Here is a 20851-nt window from a genome sequence, read left to right as displayed (position 1 = left end):
TTGGTGTGCGCCAATTTCAACCAGCTCTAGTCATTGAGTTACCTTGTCTGCAATATCCCAAACTTTAGATGTTCTGCAAAAGCAATTTAGGGAGATGCTGCACCAGCTCTGTCTGGACCTTATAAGGTCAGTCAATACTTTAGTGCAGATTAAAAAAGATTTTTGGTTAGGACATTCAGAAGTAATTTTTAATTTTTCAGTAATTCAATATGGATGTAATGTCTTGTTCTTTACTAAAATAGCAGCACGCTGAAAAATTGACCTTAATGTTAAAATATTTGATTTCTTATTAATGTATATAGTATTAGTATTAATTATACTGCTATTCTTGCATTATCTCTTGAACATGAGACAGATACTTAGTCAGTGAATTTTTCTCTGCAAACTCCTGCATGTTGGCAGAGTTGAAATGAGGCGACCTTTAAGGCCCCTTGCAGCCCGGCTGTGCGATGCTGTGATGTGTCGCTGCAAGGCTCGGTGTGCCTTAGGAGTGACTGCTGTGCGAGCTGACGTCAGGCAGGTGTGAGTGCTGCAGAGCTGCAGCCCTGGGCAGGCCTCCTCGGGGCTGGAGCTGGCCCGTGTGCTGGGCTATTCCTGGAGCGGATCTCGGAGGGACCCTGTGCGTGCAGTGCCCTTCGGCTCTGGCCCCGGCCCAGGTGTCCTCTGCGGGCGCAGGGACAGCGCAGCCGCCGCAGCCAGGCTCCACTGCCCTGCCCTGCCGGGAGGAGGCAAAAATAGATGCCAGAAGTGAAACTTGCAGCTTGGCTAAAGCGCGTTTTTTTTAAATTACTATTTCCCCCTCCTGTGAAATGAAGGCACAAGCTCTGTGCAGGGCTAGAGCAAGGAGAGCAGTGTTGCCTCCCGAGGTGCCCAGCTGTGCTGTGTGGGAGCAGTGGCACTGGGCTCTGGGCACCGTCTCTGGTTGCAAACACGTCCCGTGGGTGCACCTGGCAGCTCGTCCTTACCTGAGCAGAATGAGCTGGCCGGTGGTAATTGGGAGCGTGGGGAGCAAGAGGCAGCCAGGCCGGTGGCTGTGACCTCTGAGGTGCTGCAGGAGGTCAGGGCTGGGACAGCCCCAGCGAGATGTTACCGTCCTGCTGCCTAATGAGCCTAATGGAACCTGCGGGGCTGGCCTAGGGGAGCGCGTGAATCAAGATGAACGTGTGTGGGATAATCTGGCCCTCAGATATTAGCAGGATAATTTTAAACCAAGAATGATTATGTAGTGTATTCAAATTATGCACTGGAGCGGCTGACTCAGCTCCAGCTCTGGCTCTGCCTTGTTTAAATGCCGTAGGATTTTTTTCCTAAATTTGGATGCCTAAAAGCCTGTTAGACTGTCTACAGCAAAAATAAGCTCGAGTTCCTAAATCAGGAAGCTGGTTTGCAACAGAAATTTGATTTTTACCATAATTTTGAAACATTTTTTCTTCTTTCTTTTTCTTGGAAAAATAAGCCGAAGTAGAACTCGTTTTTGAAATTACGTTAGCTTCGTCAGATGTTCCGATAGATGAGTCATCCGCGTTTCCTGAAAGCTGAGATAAAGATGTCTGAACAATGGGGAGATGGATGTCAAATGCAAATTCTGGGGGAGCTGCAGATGCGCCGAGGCCACCGTGGCCAGGCTGCCACGCGGCCACTGCCAGCCCTGTGCTGGGCAAAGTGTCACACAGCAGGAGGGGCAGGGGGCTCGGGTGTCCCCGTGCTGCCTGTGGTGCTGTCCCAGTGCTGTCCCAGTGCTGTCCCAGTGCTACCTTTGATGCTGCCCTGGTGCTGTCCCAGTCCTGTCCCAGTCCTATCCTGGTGCTGCCCCCGTGCTATCCCAGTGCTGTCCCAGCAATGTCCTCGTGCTGTCCCAGTGCTGTCCCCAGTGCGGACCTGGTGCTGTCCCAGTGCTGTCCCCGGCACTGTCCCAGTGCTGCCCCAGCGCTGCCCCGCTGTGCTTGGCCCAGCCCCACACCAGCTCTCTGCAGGGTGGGGGCTGCTGTGTTCCCAAACCTGCTGCTTCAGAGTGATCTGAACCTCACGTGCCTTCGGTGGCCGCGGTGAGCACAGGTCCCAGCCCATGGCTTTGGAGATAACGTGCACCACGCGTGCTGTGCTTCCAAGTTGGCTTTTGGTCTCCTAAGCTATGCTCCCACTGAGGCGGCTCCTTCATGTTCAAGCTGGGTGTCCCAATGAAGTGTAAAACCTTTTTCTGCTCTCTCTTCAACAGCTGGAAAGTCTTAAACTTCCACATTTCTCTGTTTTTTTTTTTAATTCTAAGAAAAAGCTGGAAACCAGAAGTGTAAGTGACTTAGTGACAATGTCTGAGGTTGAAACTCTGGTGCCTTGTGTCTGAGACCCATCAGCACTTGGTATGATAGTATTTTATCTTCTGATGTAGAAGTGTTTATTTTTTTTTAATAGAACACCTGAAACATCTGTAAAAGTGACTGCCACTTTTTCCAAGAAGGCTTAAAAATACATAAACTTATTCTTATTGCTGAAATTCACGAGCATCTTATTTCTTCTACTTCAGAGATGTAATTGTTAGTTGTTCAAGTCTCTCTACTAAAGTCCCTCTACTTTGTCACTGCTTTAAAAAATACTGATTTTTTTGGCTTGTTGTTCTCCCTTCTGTGACGCTTTCCTAAGGGTGTAGAGTAAGAACTCTTTCATTTATTACAAAGAGAAGAAAATCCCGTAAGCTTATTGCACTAATCTTGTTGAGAGTGGCAGATCATGGGTCTGATTCCTCTTCAGTGAAGGCAGAATAAGAAACCCAGAGCACCTGAGCAGGTGATTCCTGGGTAGTTTTACCTGTGTGGTGTCCGGCATCCCTGGGGCACGGGGCGGTGGCAGGGCTGGGGGTGCAGGGAGGAGGTGAGGCTCAGGGCTGGGAGGCAGAAGGACACATGGCTGATTTCAAGGAAGCTCGTAAAGCAGTAACCCTTGGCAAAAAATGAAAACATAAACAATGTTCAAATTCCTAAGGTCTGATTTGCCATTTTTCTCCTCTCCAGCCTGTGTGTCTGCCAGCAGGCTGAGCTCCAGAAGAGGAAGCAAAGGGAAAAGTGGCAAACACATGGAGAAAATGGGGCAATTGTTAGGTGGAGTGGCAAATAGTCCATTAGCAAACCAAACAATTGAAAGCACGTGTGTTCCTCTGTGGGAAGATAGATGGTGTTTTGAAATCTTATCAGGCCTTTGGACAGAGGAGTCACAACTAACTCCAGCCTTTGCAGCTCATTTTACAGTTTCAACTCTGCCTCGGCAGAAAGGAATTAAGTAGAAATTAAAGCATTGCACTGCAGCATTTGCACTGTCATTTCTTAAAGGCTGTGCATAATAGAAACCAGCGTGGGCTCCTGTTACAGTCAGGAACTCTGCTGGGCATAGTCAAAATCAGTACAATTCTCAACTGGTTTGTAGAGAAGATGTAATGAGGCAAAAAATAAGAAAACCTCATGTCAAGAACATTCAGACATTTGTCCCAAGTCCTAACTGAGTGATCAGGAGCAGCCTGTGAGGCCTGTCTCCTTCCCAGGATGACCCCAAGTGTCTGTTTTTCCAAATACAGATGCCTTGTTGCCAAGGCTCACTGAAATTTGTTGGAAGCAACAAATTACATTCAATAGCGAACGATCACATCTGTTTTTTGACTTTGGAGAAATGCTGGTGTTTCTTTGCTGGGACTGCAGAGCCTGGTGAGCCCAGCTGGATGTTGTTTAGGAGCTACTGCCCCGGGTGCTGCTCGGGAGCGTGCGCTGCGTGCCAGGAGCTGCTCCCGTGTCCGTGCCCGGGAAGGAGCCTCTCCTGCAGGTGAGCCGCCAAAGCCAGGGCGAGAGCACAGCCCCACAGCCCCACAGCCCTCCCTGCAGTGCTCAGCCCCGCATCCCGCAGAGACAGAGCAGCAGGGTTTGGGCCGTCCCTGCTGCCCTGTGCTGGGCTGTGCTCCCTGCGGTGCCTCACACTGCTCCTGCCCCAGGGCTGCTCAGCAGCGCTCCAAACACCCCCAGGAAACCACGAGAGCTGCTTTCATCCTGATCCAGGGCGCTGCCTTGTCCCCCGATTCACAGTGCCGCTAGGAGGATTACTGCTGTTGAAATAAGATTTAAGTCAACGCTGAATTGTCAGGTCCTGAAACACAGGATTATGCTAGTAAGAAAACCTTTGGGTTCATGGTTGAATTTATTGAAATACTTGTGACTTATCCTCTTCATTAGGAAACATCTCAGGATTTAACTGATGCAGAACACACATTGAGGTAGTTGAAAGCAACTGCAATATTTGATCAAATAAAGAAAAATAGGTCTGATGAAGTGGATTTTTAAAGAAAAAGAAGAAATCCAGTGTAGTGCTTCTGGAGGGCTTCACCCTGGCACTAGCAGGCTGCTTCCTCAGATTGCCTTTTTGTTATACTCCACTCCCTGGACAGGCTTCTCAGCTCTCAGCCCTGGAGATCCCAAGAAGCTCTGTGTTTTCAGAAGGGGCTGGTGGGCTCTGATGGGAGAATGCTGATGATGCCTCCCAAGTTTGCTGACAGGAGCGGGAGGAGGAAGGGGCTGGCTGGGGAGCAGGTCTGGATCCAGCTTCATCTCAGAGCACTTCAAGTCCCGTCAAGTTCCCGGAAAGACTCTCTTCAGCTCCAGATTTCTCTGGACCATTCCTAACTTGGCAAAATAGTACCAGAGTTAGCAAAAAGAGAGAGAGTGCTGCTTGAAAAGAGGAGCAGTTCTGGGAGGGAAAAAAGCTGGTTACTTTTTGTTGGTGCCATTTCACTGAATTTGCATGGGTTAATTCCAGGCTTACATCAAGACATAAATGGTTGTGAGATTGAGATTTAAATTTGAAAGAGAGGAATTGCAAAGTATGGAAATTGTCCCACATGTGCCCACTGGAGCAGGCGCCAGCTGTCATAGACAGGGAGCTGTGAGGATGTGGAGGGTGGCTGGCTGCAGGGCCACCTCTGTTGGGGGGACATACCTGTGGGACCAGGAGGAGCAAACATTCCATTGAATCTGGGATGGAACAGGGCAGTTTGTGGTTGGGGCAGGTCATGGGCAGGAGTTGGCTCAGCCCTGGGGGACAGGGTCATTTGTGTGTGGACATGCTTGAAAACCCCAAAGCCAGGGCAGCTGCAGGTGTAGTAGGTAACTAGCACTTTGCAGGAGTAAAACTCGTTGTTTTCTGCTCGCTCTTTATCTTTAGGCTGGGATTCAGTCTAAAATCCTGTAAGGTTCATTGCTGGTATTCGATACTGGGTGAGGAAGAGGTTGTGTTTTGTTAATTTGAGAGCATCTTTCCAGCTCTGTCTGTCTCAGGGAGAGGTTCTCACGTCCCCCAGGAGCCCAGCAGGTTTTTAGGTGTGCAGTAGGCACCACAGCAATGTCAAACAGCACAATTTTTCTTACTTGGTTCTGTTATATAGGAACAAGAGTGTGCACATTTAACTGAAGTCTTTTGAAAAGAATAGGCAGAATGAAATGTTTTCTGGGTCTTTGGGGCTCGCTGTAAAGTGACATTGGTGAAGCAAATACTGAGTGCAGAGGAAGAGCACCCTTGGCAGTGTGTTTGTGCAGAATCCAGCAGGCAGCAGCTCGGAGCACATTGTGCCATCAGAGACAGGCTGGGCTGCAGCTGCATAGGCTGCTGGGGCTGCTGTCCCTGCCCCTTTCTCACAGTGCAGTCACGGTTTACAGCCTGCTGTAGGTGGGAAACTGTGCCTGCAATTCTGGTTGCTTTCTGCTTGTAGGGTGGATGATTTTTTCAGAAAATCATCTGCATTGACATACCATTGCTTGTCTGGTGCCCTGGTAAAATTTTCCCTGCAGTGAGCTGAGTCAGGAGACAGCCCAGATGTCTGCAGTGGCTGTAACCAAATAAAAATGCAGCTGAGCTGGGAAAGCCCCTGCCTGGGCAAACTGAAGGGTTAAAGAGTTCCCTTAGAGGAAACAGAAGAGTCAGTACTTTGTGTCTACTAGCTGTTATTTACTCCTGTTGTTGGCTGATTGCTGGCTGCACCTCCTGTCTGTGGAGCAGAGTGAGGTGCTTCCCTTGGGCTAGGCATGCAAGGGATGGATGGATGGATGGATGGATGGATGGATGGATGGATGGATTGGATGGATGGATGGATGGATGGATGGATGGATGGATGGATGGATGGATGGATGGATTGGATGGATGGATGGATGGATGGATGGATTGGATGGATGGATGGATGGATGGATGGATTGGATGGATGGATGGATGGATGGATGGATTGGATGGATGGATGGATGGATGGATGGATTGGATGGATGGATGGATGGATGGATGGATGGATGGATGGATGGATGGATGGATGGATATGGCAGCTTTAATTCCCAGTAAAGTACCTTAAAATGCAAAGCTCTGTTGACAATGGAACACAAGGAATTGTTTCATAGTAAAATAATTAATTTCTGATTTAAATTTCCAGGTGATAGTGGAGGGCTGTGGTGGGGTTGGTGAGTCCAGGGAGCACCTCACCAGGCTGGGCATTTGCTGCAGAAGTGATGGTGTGTGGAGCTGCAGCTGGCAAAGCAGACATGCAGCACAGAGTGAGCTCACTGCAGCCAGGACAGGGCTTGGGATTTTCTCCAGGGCTGCACTGGGCAGGAGGAAATGGGATTTTTTATGAGAGTGGTAAAGGTGATTAAGTCTCTAAGTAGAAGAGAAGACAAGGCAGAAGAGAGAAAGAAATTAAAGGGAGGGACGGAAGAGAGACAAAAGGCTGAAGAGGTCAGATGCTGTTATAGCACCTGGCAATAACACAGGAGAGAGGGCTCTGTGTGAGCAGATGGGAGGGGAAGGGGAAGCCAGAGCAAAGCACAAGCCCGGGAGATCGGGAGATATCAGAGGCTGTAGTGTGCAGGCAGGCTCCAAGATTCCTTGACACAATGTGTTTGTTCCCCACTTCTGCCAGCTTTTTGCAGCAGGTCTTTTGCACCTAGTTCCAAACATGGTTACTGGCGGGGTTAAATATATCTGAAGAGAAAAATAACACTTGGTGATGGATTTTTTTTTTGTTCTTGTGGAGGAAAGCACACCTCTGTTTTGCCTTGTTGGAATCCTTTAGCATTTGGCTTCATTAAGTCCAGCACTGAAAATCAGAAGGGAAGTGAGGTCTCCTGTCCCTGTTTAGTCCATTGGCTGAAGACACTGCTAATGTTTGTAACAATGTGAAATATTTCTACACAGCATTTGTCACATATTTATGGTTTAGATGTTTCCGGTAAATTTAGATACCTAAGGAATTAGACACTGACAAAGTAGCAACACTGGAAGGTTGAAGTTATTTGTTATACTTGTCAGCTGTTCTGCTCTGGGCTACACACGCACTGTAGACTGTTTGTGTATGTGTTTGTGCTCATTGTATTTTATATATAATGTATGCCTGTGTGTATATGACTCCTCCAGGTTTTTTTCAGGCCGTGTGTTTTGTGTGTTGACTTTACCCAAAAAGGAGCATTCAGAAACTGCAAAGACCTTTTGTGAATTAAGAAGCTACTTTTGTAAGAAGCTTAAAAATACTTAAAATCGTAGTTGCTAAAAATACACTCGTATTTAATATTTAAAATTTGGAAGGCATTGCTGGATTTTATCGTTGTCTGGAGTGCAGCCATGGGTCAGTTGTCCAGCACCATCTGTAGTTGTTCCATTCTTTCTTCTCTGTTCTGTTTAAATCACAAATAATTAAGTGTTTCTGAGTGACTGCTCAAGTTCTGTTTTGATCACCTGACAGATTACTTGGTTCAGCTTCTGCTCCTCAGTGTTGTGTAAAAGCTGTCTGAGCCCTGGCAGCTGCAGAGGCAGGGATTCCCAGAGGCTGTGGGGCCAGGGAAGAGCAGGATCAGCTGTTGGGAGCAGCACATCTCCATGTCCCTGGAATGCTGGGGTTCTGAGCTCTTGGGCACAATGGTGGCCAAGGCTGTCACTGTCAGCTTGTGTCTTTGTAGGGAGGTTGTGGGGTACAAAGTTCTCATTTTCTATTTCACTACTTTGCTGTTTTACTACTTTTAGAGCGAGTCAGGTCTCAGATAAAAAAAGGTCATGAAAAAGAGAGGAGTTCAATATTTATTTCCTTTTAATACTCACAAACAAGTTGTTTCCTCTCATAGATCTAAGTGAAATATATTAAAAGAGAATTGAGGTTTTTGAAGAGCAAGCACCTGTAAGGCGGCCCTGCAACCCAGCCCCGAGGCTGATGCTCTCATCTCTGGAGCTTTGATTGTGCCTCACACATGCTGAACTTGGGGAAAAAGTGCTGCAGTGAGATCATGATACGCCAGTCCTCCCTCTGAATGTTCCTGTTTGTTTCATCAGCTCAGTTGGCTCCCACACATGGAAAGTTTTTCATTTCCCACCAGCTATGTGGCTGAACACTTGAAGTGAGAGTGTTTGAGTCTGCAGGTCACACACACACACAGAGGATCTGCAGAGGTGGCATTTCCTGCAGCTCAGCGTGTGCACCAAGGCGGTGACACTGCTGAAATGTCCTACAACGATATCGGACTGCCAGGAGCAGAAACCACAGGGTCATTTAGGGTGGAAAACACCTCCAGGATCATCGAGTCCCAGATGTACCCAATCCCCACCTTGTCCCCCAGCCTAAAGCACTGAGTGCCACCTGCAGTCATTCCTTGGGCACCTCCAGGGCTGGGGGCTCCATCGCCTCCTGGGCAGCCCCTGCCAAGGCCTGACCACCCTTTCTGTAAAGAAATTCTTCCTGACAATGCTGCTTCCCACAGAAGGTCTGCATCTGTAAAACAATGCTGCTCCTCTTTCCTTTTTGCCACTGGGCTGGGGTTTTGTGTGTTCCTCCTGCTGGGATGGGCCGGGAGCCGAGCTGCCCTCGGGAGGAGCAGAGCCCTGCACAGCTCTGCTTTGGGACAGGACATGGCAGGGGAAAATAAACTATCAAAGGGAATTCTGACCGCAGAGCAGTGCTCGGCATGTTTTGTGGCTATTTAACTTCAGAAAAATAAATCCTGCCACCTGTGTTTGTCACGAGTCCACGTGCACTGACCTGCTCTGCTCACAGCGTGGCAGGGGCAGGTGGGTCTGCACCTCTGTTTCTGCATGCCCACGAGCTCTGCAAGGCCTTACAGACGCTGAAAACACCTTTCTGCTCCTCTGGTGTCATTGTCACCTCTTTCATAAGCCTTTCCGAGCGTTTTTCTCCTCAGTGTGTGCCTGACAGAGTTGAGCTTTTCAAGACTTTTGCATCAAATATTCACCCTGCATTTCTGAGCGCACAGAGAATCTCACCTGGTCCTGCTCCGTGTGAGTGTTTGTTCTAGCAAGGAGCTGCATTTTTAGAAGGAAAGCCTATGCAGAGGCTTTAACAGAGAGAGGCTGGAGAGCTCCTGAGAGCAAGCAGTGTTTCCTGGTAGCTGTAATTGTATTTGCACTGCACTGGTGCGGACAGAGCAGATAGATACTGTCTTTATTTGCACACTGCCTTACAGTAGGTCTTTGTTCTGTCATTTTGCTGTCATTTTGCTTCATGTGGAAAGTGAGCAAGGCCAAACCTCTGGGGTAGAGGGTAGCAGGGGTGCAGAGTGTGTAGTTACAGCAGCACTGCCTGTTAAGAGATGCTTAAATGAGTGCACACATCCATCAGACAGCTTTGTCTTTGTGAAATATTGATCTGCAATATCAATGTTAAGAGGCCTGGAAAGCACTTAGTGCAGGAAATTATTCCTGAGCTGCATGAGAAAAAAACCTGTGACTGATATAGGGCCTGTTGAGCTCTGTGTCCTGCCTTCCCCTCCTGAGCAGTGCAGCGCAGAGCTGAGCAAGGGATTCAGCATTGATGTGGGCTGAAACTTCCAGTGTTGGTTGGTGCTTCCATGTGCAGTGTTAATGATTCCATGTGCAGTGTTAATGATTATTGGATCGTGTCGTGGGCATGTCAGGGGTGGGGCTGGACACTGCCCCGAGGGCAGGGAGGCTGGACCCTGCCCTGCCTGGTTATCCTGGGGATGGCTGAGCCCCCAGGTGAGAAATTCAGCACCCGCTGCTCGTGCCCTGCGTGCCCCTCTGTGCCCTGCCCTGCTGGCTGCCGCAGGACACGGAGCTTCCTGCCCCTGCTGGGGTGTCCTCTGCTCCTGCTTGGTTTCCAGGGAGCTGCTGAGTGCCTCAGGGCCGGGCTCGGTTTGTTTTGGTGACGGAAATGTGACAGGTGTGTCCCAGAGGCGCAGTGGAAGCGGTGCTGCATGTGAGCTCCCAGTGCTGCTGCAGCGGGGCCTCCAGCCCTGCCCTGGCTCCGCTGGTTCCCGCAGGGACTGCGGGGTGTTTATTTGGTTAGGAAGCTTTTACTGGGCCTCATGCACGCTTGCAAGGTAAAACAAACCTGATGTGTCACCCTTTGTTTACCCACGACACTTTCCCTTTCCTACTCTTGCTTGCTTCAATTTGTTCTTTGTTAAAGACTTCTAACTCTCTGTTTGCCTTCTAATGTTGAATGCATCAACATTTTCTGGTATCATTTTTTTTTGTCCCTGAAGTCTGAATTACTTAGATTGAGTCTCCCTGTATGAATTTTTGAACTATAAACAAAGTTTTTTTATTTATCTTCTGCTGTACCCTTTGTTATTTATATCTTTTTCTTTCCTCATTTGCCTGAGCAGTAAAAAACTGTTACTCAAGCTTGTCATCAGTTGGCCATGGTTTGGTGGCTTTCTTTATCTGGCTTCTGATTATTTCAAATTTGTCTTTTCTCTTGCCTCTGTGGATGATGTAGTAAAGTCTTGGGTTCGTGTTTTTCTAGTCCCTTTACCCAGTGCTGTTATCCCCTCATCAGTGACGGGCAGACCATATTTCAACAGTAATGGGTACTTTCCTTGCCATCAGGGAAATCTGATCTTCCTTTCAGCTTTCCTCCCCACTCCTGAGGCTTCTGCAAAGTGCCTCTGTGATTGAGTACCAGCTGGCCTGAGAGCCGCCAGACCCACGGTAATTCCATCACCAGCACAGCGTTCTCTGGGGGCTGTTGCTGGTGCTTTCTTGTCCCCAGACCAGTGTTCTCCATGCTGAGTTGGGGTGCTCTCCGTGCTGGGGCTGGGTATGTGGGTTAAGGGGTCACAGTTCCCCTGGGGGAGCCTGTGCAGGACCCTGCTGTGTGTGTGCAGGGTTGGTGCAGCAGGGCACCCAGGACAGGGCAGTGCCCATGGCAGTGTGTCTGTGCAGGACCCTGCTGTGTGTGTGCAGGGTTGGTGCAGCAGGGCACCCAGGACAGGGCAGTGCCCAGGGCAGTGTGTCTGTGCAGGACCCTGCTGTGTGCGTGTGCAGGGTTGGTGCAGCAGGGCACCCAGGACAGGGCAGTGCCCATGGCAGTGTGTCTGTGTGTCTGCCCTGCCCTGCCCTGCAGGACCCTGCTGTGTGTGTGCAGGGTTGGTGCAGCGGGGCACCCAGGACAGCCTCCCCTGCCCAGGGCAGTGTGTCCATGCCGCTCCTCTCCCAGCCCTCCCATCCATCCCGGTGTTCCGCTCCCCTCCGCCCCGCTCACATGCTCGCTTTTTTTGTCCAGAAGTGACTAAGCTTCCTGTTATTCCACTCTGTCAGTTTTTCCCCAATCCTGCTGTCGCGTTGGGCAATATTTACTTGCCAGCAGCTTCCTCTGCCGCTGTCCCACTCCGCTCCGTCCTGCTCCCACTTGCCTCTTAATTTGTTATTTGTGGCCCTCAGGGATGTTCACTTTCACTCTGTTGGGCTTATTTCCACTAAAGCCAGGATTTATAGAGAGCTGTGAACCCCAGGAGAACGTTACCTGGATGCTGCAGGAATGCACTTGGACTGTTTGGTCTGTGGAGGGAGAGCTGCACTTTGGTTCACAATGTGAGCACACCTGGCACAGGTGCAGCCAGGGTGGCATTGCAGCGCTGTCCTGAGCTATCCCTGCCTGATGGGTGTGCACAGAGGAGTTGTTCCTGCCTCGTTGGAAGCCACAGGCACACTTTGATTTAGCAGGGCTTTCCTTTGGATGATGGGAGATGGAAGGAGCAGCTCAGGAGAGGTTTTCCCTCTGGAGCTCCGGGGCAGCCTGGAGGCATTGGCGATGCCGTGGGGAGGTGGAGGGTGACTCTCCTGTGTGCTGGGCACGGCTGGCAGGGTGGCAGCGGCTAAAGGCATCCCTCACGGACCTGTCCCAGCCCCTGTGCCCCAGGCAGGGCGGGGATGTCCCCACTCCAGCACCATGCCAGGCTGGCGCACCTGGCCCCACCACGTGCCTCCGCTGGGACCCGCAGCAGCAAACAGCCATGGCCACCCAGTACTCCTGGTGTAAAAATAACACCTCAGGAGGAATAAACAAGCTATTTTTGTGCGTTAGGGCTGGCCATGCAGAGCTGACTCGGGGCCTTGCCCTGCGCTGCCACCGAGGGCTCATTCAGACACTCAGAGCAGCCTGAGGCGCTTCCCTTGGTGCTGGGAGGGTGGGATGGTGCCACTGGAGGTGTCCCTGTCCCCAGAGGGGCTGCTGGCTGCAGGCGCTGCCGCTGTGTCACAGGGCAGGGCGCAGCCCAGTGCCAGCTCCTCAGGGCCCCAGCAGCACGGCCGGGTCCTGCTGGAGCTGCTGCTGGCTCGGGTGGTGCTTGTGCCCAGGTACAATTAATTACATGGGATTGCAGCAGGTGGGGAGGGAAACTTTATCTGGAAGCGAATAGGGACGGGGCTGGTAGGAAATGAATAGTGCCTGGCACAGATTGGGTGTGAAAACTGACACATAAATGTCACAGCATGTAAAATAGTTTCTGATATGTAGAATTAAACTGCTCATGACCCCAAGGCTACAGCAGGGCTGGGTACGCCAGGGAAAGAGCATCTCTCTTTTGTTTTACTCTTTTATGGCACTTTAGCGCTACAACAAGTAGTAATTTTGATTGTTTTACTTTGCACGTGCTGAGTTCTGTCAGTTGCCGAATTCCAGGGTGATGTACCCATCAGGCTCCATGGGTTTTATGGTGGCGACACGTGCAGAAACAAAGGCCAAGGCTAACAATTTCTACTTATGTGATAATTGTGATATGGTGGAGAGTAAAGGGAGAAGAGCTGTGTTCAGTCTGTCTTGCACATTTAAGGAAAGATGCAAGGCTAGTTTTCTGTCAGCCCAATATTTATCTTTTAATGATTGTTCTTTGATTTTCACTTCAAACCAGACAGTATGAGCTATTAAAAAAAAGTAAAATTCAAAGTGACCAGGGGTACTAGATTGCTAGGCAACCGAAGGGAATAGGAAAGGTGTGGGACGGGAGGGTGCTTTGGGGTGGGAGGTGGTGGTCCCTGGCAGGGGGATGTGGCAGTGCCCTGGGGTGGGCACCACGGTGCTGGAGGCTGCTGCTGATCTGGGGCTGCCTTTGGGCACGAGGCTCGTGTGTTGCCCTCGTAGGTGAATGTGGCTGGGTTCATTAATTCCTCCTGATTTGCTGATTAAGGGTCTCCTTTCTGCTGCTGGTCCTGGCAAGCTGCGCTGACTGATTTTAAAGGGTGTTTTGTAGGAAATCAATATCTTGTCAAAAGTTCCCTCTTGTGGAAAACAGGTGGAATTTTTTCTTAGAAGTTGTTAAAGATTCCCTGATTTTGTTTTGGTTGTTTGTTTTTTTTTTCCCAAAAGATAAATTTTTCTACTTTGTTTAGTTCCTAAAATTCTTGTTGGACGGTGGCAGTGCTTTCCGCCTTACTGAAGTGCATTTGTGGGCTTGTCCTTTCAGTCACAGTGGGATTCTGGCTGGAAGAGGCATCCACTGGCCTGATGTGTCCTGTTACTGGAAGCTCTGGCTGGTTTTCCTTCCATTCCTGTGTGAACTTCTCGCATTCTTTGGGTTTGCAAGGCAGGGCAGCACTGGCCATTCCCCACATGGCTCCAGTCAGTGGCACTGTGGTGGTGACAGCCGTGAACCTTCACTGTCACACCTGTGGGTCACCCCATGCTGCTCCAAGGGGTTCAGTGTCCACCTTTCACCTGCTCTGATGGACTTCAGTGCTCCCTCAGCCCCCTGTGGAAGGTTAGTGTTCAGTGGTGCAGTGACATCAGACTACACTGCTTGGAGCTCCAGAGCCGTGAGGGTGATGTGCACCCTGCCTCCCCCAGCAGCCTGTCCTGGGTGCCAGGTGTGCTATATTGGCCTCTCTTTGCTTTTATTACTGTCTAGACTGAATGGCCTTCATTTGTTTATCATGTAAGCCAACCGTACAGAAAAGCCAGAAGTGTGAAATTTTTGGTGGCCAGAGGCAGAACTTGGTGTCAGCTGCCAAAGGCAGCCTGTCAGTGGGCATGGCACCCACACAGGGGTCCCTGCTGCTCTGACAGGCTGAGGGCTCTGTAGTGCCCAAAAAGCTCTGTCCCAGCCCTGACAGCTCTCCCTGCTGCCTCCATGCCACTCTGGGTTATTTTGGCAGTACTGGAGGTGTGTGGTAATTAAGTAGAAAGGTTTGGATGTCATCAAGCAGTATGATTCCCTCTGAGGCGGTTTATTGTGTTGTAAAATGTCTCTTGCATGTGTCAGTCAGGGACCTGGAGCTGTTTGCATTCCTGAAAATCAGGGCACCTCTCCATGGTGCTTTCAGGGGTTTCAGGGGATGCCCTGCAGCCCCTGGGTTTGTTTTGTCAGGTGCCAGCAGCCCGCACAGAGCCAGCAGAGCGCGCGGCTCCGCGGAGGTTTGGGTTTGGCATTGCTGAAGGGAGTCAAGATCATTTCTCATGCTGCTCATTCAAACTTGGGTCCTTTGTACACTCTGGGGCAAAGCTCCTCACGCTGAGACAGCAGCTGTTGGCTTTTCCAGGTGCCAGCAGCCCCTGCTCCCCCTGTGCCATGAACCCGCTCTGTACCTGTGCACAGGTACCTGTGCCCCTGCCGTGCACCTGGGCAGGGCTCACTGTCTGCCTTCCACATTCTGAGAAAAGTGGCATCTCGGAGCAGGACTCAGGGGATTCATTTGAAATCTTACCTGCAAGCTTTGGCATTGATCCCCAGAACAGTTCCCATTTGAGGCTGACCTTGGTTTCAGAAAAAAATGTTTTATTTATCTAAAAGGATAGGTGCAGGCAAATTTGTTCTTTGAGCAGAAATTCTTCTCTGTGAGGGTGGTGAGTCTGGCGTGACCCTGGCACAGGTGCCCAGAGCAGCTGGGGCTGCCCCTGGATCCCTGGCAGTGCCCAAGGCCAGGCTGGACAGGGCTGGGAGCACCTGGGACAGTGGGAGGTGTCCCTGCCATGGCAGGGGGATTGGAACTGGGTGATCCTTAGGGTCACTTTCAACCCTAACAAGTCTGTGACTCTGTGGTGCTATGAAATTTCACGTGTGGTGCTATGAAATTTCACCACTCTGTGGTGCTATGAAATTTCACGCTTTTCCTCTCAGAGTGCTTCGTTTCACCTGTGCTTAGTTGTATACTCAAATCCTGGTTTGAAATGAAGTTTAATAAACTTCCCAAATTTCAGTCAGAATTTATCGTTCAACTTCACTTGAATAAAATAATATTTTAATAATTACTTTCCCCAGTAGTGTTGGGGAATTAATTATTTTTCAGTCAATAATATATTTGCCTGACAAATGTATTCTAATAATGTTTAAATTGTATTGAAAACAGCATGTCAAGGTACTGTACTTGCTAAAAATAAGGGAAAAATACAACTAAAATTATAACAAGAAAATCAGGAAAGGTATAATTCTTATATAAACTCTTGTAAATAAAAACCCCAAAGATGTGGGTGTGCTGGCATTTCAGGATTCATTTCCAGTGTCTGAAAATCCAGCAGTGAATGCAGCAGTGATTTCCAGCTGTCAGGGTGCCCAGCTGGGGTCCCTGTGCAGCGGGTGCCCGTGATGGGCTCAGTCCTGAGCTCTGTGCAGAGGGACTGGCACAGTGGTGGGGCCTCACCCCTCTGCTGCTGCTCGTTTGCTCTGCCTGCTCAGGGCACATTTCTGGTGAAGGCTCTGAGTAGCGCTCTGTGCCTGTCGAGTGCCTGTCAGGGGTTACAGCTGTGAGCAGGATTTGGGTGACAGCAATCCCAGAACCTGCTCAGCGTGCCGCTGCTGTGCCCCCTTGCAGCTGGGCACCACGGGAACCTGCGCTGGCACACAGATTAAACCTGCCCTGTGTTGTACTGATCCAGACACAAAGTCGTGTTCGTTCTCCTCTGAAACCGTGGCTCCCTGCACGCCTGGGTGAGCACGGCATGGATTAGCAGAGATTGCTCTGCAAGGATCTGGCAGCACTGGCACTTCAAGGAGCAGCTGGGGCTCTCCTGGGAAGGGCTCTGGTTCCCAATGGTTCCCAATGGTTCCCAATGGTTCCCAATGGTTCCCGGTGGTGCTGGGAGCCCCGGGCTGCCCCTCAGGCTGGGGGAGGCTGCTCCTTCTGCACCTCTGGAAAAACCCAATTCCCTCATGTCCTGGAGTACAGCACTGGCTGGGGACACGTGGAGGGCTGCTTGGAGGAAATGGAGTGTTGCTCCATCCCAGGCTGCAGAGTTTGTGTGTCCTGGGAGTGTCAGTATAAATACTGGTGGATTGATATATACGTGGTGTCCGTGCAGACATATACAAACATTTGTAGTAATACCGAGATCAACCACACATTGCATTGAATATTTATATAAATGTAAAAAACACATAAAATTTTAAATAGATAAATATAAAAAAAAATGTAAAAGTTAAAGAATTTATGTAAGTACTTGTATGTCCATATGTGGTTGATGCATTTGCTGATGCTGTTATGAAATGAGAACTGGGCTCACTTGGGGGTATCCCAGCAGCCACCTTACCCCGGCTCGGGGTGGCTGGGCTGGACAGGTGCTCAGTTGATATCACTGTGGGTGCAAACTAAAGTGGCACAGGTGTGAATGTCCCCTTATCCCCATCCTCATGGCACTGTTGTGGCACTGGGGATCGTTCTGTGCTCCCTCGGGGCTGAGGAGGAGGAGGAGGGACCCACAGACAGCAGGAGCACAGGGAGGGTTTTGCTGCTGAGCTGGTGTCTTTCCTTCTGTTTGGTGTGCTGGCAGTCTGCTTGCTCTGTTTGCTTTTTTCTTTCTTTTTTTAAATCCTGTTGTATTTCATGGCAGTAGGACAGCTCCCGTAGGAGTGCTATTAGCTGTGCAAGCCAAATGATCCATTAGAGGGGTTGAGGCTTTTATGTGCAGGAATCACACACAAAGACGTCATGAAGTGGTCACTTTGGTGTGTTTTCACATGAAAGCATTCACTTTAAAAAGTGTCTGCAGAGCGCTGCCATCAGTATCGTGTGCCCAGCAGCCCTGGGGGAGCTGAGGGGGCTTCACAGGGGCGATGCCCTCACTTCTGTGCCCCGAGGTGTGTGTTTGCCCCCAGCTGGCATTCTGCTTGCTCCGAGAGTTGTCTGGGGGTGTCCAGACCCACAGCCCCCCACGGCAGGCTGCTGGGCTGCGGGCTGGGGGAGCTGCAGGGTCTGGGGGCGAGCACTGCCCCCGCTGCCTGAACCAAGGTCTGGCTACGGCGTGGGACCAGCTCTGGGCAGAGGGGCCCGTGGTCCCGCTGCGAGCAGTGACCCCTGCAGCGGGTGTCGGGCTGGTCTGCAGGCAGGCTGTGCATCAGCCCGGTGCGTCAGCTCGGAGATGGCAGCCCTGCCCCTGGCTGGCCTCGCAGGTGTCAGTCACTGACTCTCGGCTGCTCCGAGGCAGCCCTGCCGCCCTGTGAGATATTGAAAAGGTTTCTCTGAATGTGGCAGGCAGCCTCAACACAAAGCTCCTGCAAGCAGTTTATTTTTAAAAAGGAAACCATAGCTTACGTGGAGTTAAATGCTTTCCTGTAAAACCCCTGGGCGTCAGGATAAATAGTTTTCCCATTTTCAGGCAATAGTTGCTGGTACGTAGCAGCAGAATCCTCCTTGTCGGGTTCAAACGCGCCGGGCCACAGGGATTTGTGCTCCCTGACAGGGGGAGGTGTTTGTGTGTTTGCTTTGGACCAGAAGCGTTCCCTGAGCTCCAGCTGCACTGCTGAGCTGTGGCTGCTGCTTCTGCAGCTCTGGCATCCCCAGCTGGGGCAGGCAGCCCCAGGCAGAGCCCCTGGCTGAGGGGACGCGCAGCTCCAGCAGCGGCAGTGGGTGCCACAGCACCCCCAGAGCACCCACACGTGTTTCAGTACTGAAATTTCTGTCAGTCATTAAGAATTGTACAGTAGTGATGGGCTGGTGTGTGTTCATGCAGGGCAGGTGGGATGTGCAGCGCTCACTGGAGTCTCTGTTGGCCACAAGGAGATTTTTCTTTTGTCTTTAGGAGGTGGCCTGTTAAATGTTAGAGGGTTGTAGGTCTGACCATGAATGGCCACTTCAAATTACACAATCACAGACTCAGCCAGTAAAGGAGCTTGCAGTGTCAGAAGGGAATCCCAAGAAAGCTTTTCCATTATTAAATATGCAATTCGCGTGTTTTCTGGAAGGAGATTATTATCATAGAAGTTGCACTTATATTCCTAACATATAGTGTGGGATGTTACAAGCAGGGTGTGCTGTGCTGCCCAGAAAGCTGGTGGTGTGTGGAAGAGTCTGGTGGTGACAACACAGAAATGGGCACACTCCTGTTCACCTGTGTGCAGGTCTGAAAAACCCAGGTGTAGTGTCATGATCCAACACACCTGTCAGAGGATCCAAGTCTTCTAGGAATACCCTGGATTTTCTGATTGTAGAATTTGGGAGTGATTTTTCCAAGGCAAGATTGGTCATTTTCTTTAGTCTGAGTTTGCCACGTTTTCCACAATTCTGTAAGTGTTCACCCAAAGTGCCTTGTGCTTTGTGGGGAGTGAAACCATGGTGAGTAGCTGGGGATGCTTGTGCCCTGTGGGAAGGTGCCTGGGGACAGGTACCAGTTCCTGCTGCCCTGAGGGCAAGGTGAAGAGTCCTCCCAATGCAAGGCCTGATCACCAGACCATGCTGAGCCCTGTGCTGCACCTGATGAGGTGTCACAGGAGGCTGAGCACAGCAAGGTCAGGCACATCCTGCTCCCATCCGGAGCGGATGGCATTTCTTCATTTCTTACTGTGAAAGTGAACTATACAGAGTAGGAAATAAATCTGTGCATTAAACACCAAAAAAAGAAATGGAGGGGCAGCATGCGATTAAAAGACTTACTGCTGCAAGGAGAGCAAAGCAAACGTGTGCTTGCAGCCACACTTGCAGTAAGAGTGAGGAGTTAGTGTGGCACTGCAGCATCCCCTGCCACCTCTGAATTTACTCACTTACAGTATTCCCTTTGTAATGGTTGGAAGAGTTCAGAGCAGGTTCAGAGGGATGAAAATCTGCCTTGCCCTCTGCTGATGCCGTCAGCAGGATCCAGTGGTGGGGTAACTGGGAGCTGCTCGCTGCAGGGGCAGGGGGTGAATGCTGCCCGTGTTCTGGGCAGATCTGTGCCACTGGTTTCCAGCCTGCAGCTTCCAGCTCCTGGGCACTCTGTGGGTAAAGGTCCGTGGAATAAAAGTGAGACAAGAAACCCTGCTCCCAAACAGACGAGTCTGCACTTCTTCTGGGAAATTGGCTAAGATCTGTAAATTAAAAGAGATTGAAGGTTAAAGGTGTCCTGAGCTCCAGAGCTACATGCAAACAAGGAGGATGTAAGTGTTTGGATGGTAGCTGGTGATAGCAAAGCATAAGCACAATTTACCTGGGGCTGTGGTGTATTCTGGTAGTCTTTGAGTAGACAGCTTTCCTTAAAGACCATCTCCTAGGTGGATAGAGATGCTGGTGTCAGTGGGGAAGCAGTGAGGCTCCTTGTTTCCTGGGAGCCAGAGGACATTGCATTAGATCACAGGAATTATTTTTTATGGCTGTAAAGCATTTGAGTGTATGAAGTACATTAAGTGGTTGGGATGTACAACACGTACTGCCGGGCTCTGGATCTCATCCAGAGAGTTGTGGAACAGCCTAAACCCCAGCACTGAAGTGAGGACATTGAGTTTAGTCTGGATTTCAGAATCAGCTTGGTTAACTGCTCCTCTGATTCCAGCCACACATGTTGTAGTTCCATGTTACCATTTTAGCAGTAATTGGCTCTGACTTTTACATTGTGCTCATGTAAGGTCTCATTTTCCAGATATCTGGTAAGTGTGTCTGCTTGTGTTTGCTTTAGCCCATGGCATAAGGAACAAAGATGCAGCTTCTAATCCTACTGTGTCCTTTCTCTCCTTCAGGGTCGATGTTCAAGGGAAAACTGCAAATATCTTCACCCACCACCACACTTAAAAACGCAGCTGGAGATCAATGGGCGCAATAACCTGATCCAGCAGAAGAACATGGCCATGCTGGCCCAGCAGATGCAGCTGGCCAATGCCATGATGCCCGGAGCCCCGCTGCAGCCCGTGGTAGGTGCACCCCAGGGTCGCCAGGAGCTGGGCTGGGTGTGGCAGCACAGGCTGGCACGCCAGGGAAACCCCACAGAGCTCGGGAATGGGAGAGGAGCCCACTGAAATGCCCTCTGAAATCACTGAAATGCCCTCTGAAATCACTGAAACTCCCCTCTGAAATCACTGAAACGCCCCTCTAAAATCACTGAAACGCCCCTCTAAAATCACTGAAATGCCCCTGTGAAATCACTGAAATGCCCTCTGAAATCACTGAAACTCCCCTCTGAAATCACTGAAATGCCCCTGTGAAATCACTGAAATGCCCTCTGAAATCACTGAAATGCCCTCTGAAATCACTGAAACTCCCCTCTGAAATCACTGAAACTCCCCTCTGAAATCACTGAAATGCCCCTCTGTATGTCTTGGTGTTGCTTAATTCTGCCTTGCCTGAAGTGATATTTTTAATTATTTCAGTAATCTTGGGTTCATTTATCTTTCACAGCTTTATTCTCAGAGTTTGGTAAGGGAGTGAT

General features: G+C 50.2%; 1 protein-coding gene across 17 annotated transcripts in view; it reads left to right on the top strand.

Moving 5' to 3' along the window:
• Positions 1–20851, top strand: part of MBNL1 (muscleblind like splicing regulator 1) — a 64436-nt gene that overhangs the window by 22660 nt on the left and 20925 nt on the right. For 16 of the 17 annotated variants that reach the window (XM_058812118.1, XM_058812122.1, XM_058812117.1 and 13 more), the window contains one exon: positions 20166–20336. In XM_058812118.1, the coding sequence (XP_058668101.1) occupies positions 20268–20336 (69 nt within the window). In that variant the 5' untranslated portion in view covers positions 20166–20267. Of the gene's footprint in view, positions 1–13865; positions 14010–20165; positions 20337–20851 lie in introns of those variants that run through there. The other variant, XM_058812115.1, reaches the window with a different exon arrangement.

This window comes from Ammospiza caudacuta, chromosome 11, assembly GCF_027887145.1.
Source record: "Ammospiza caudacuta isolate bAmmCau1 chromosome 11, bAmmCau1.pri, whole genome shotgun sequence".
Classification (NCBI taxonomy): domain Eukaryota; kingdom Metazoa; phylum Chordata; class Aves; order Passeriformes; family Passerellidae; genus Ammospiza; species Ammospiza caudacuta.
The sequence above is the reverse complement of the archived record's forward strand: the minus strand, read 5'-3'. Positions and strand labels throughout refer to the sequence as shown.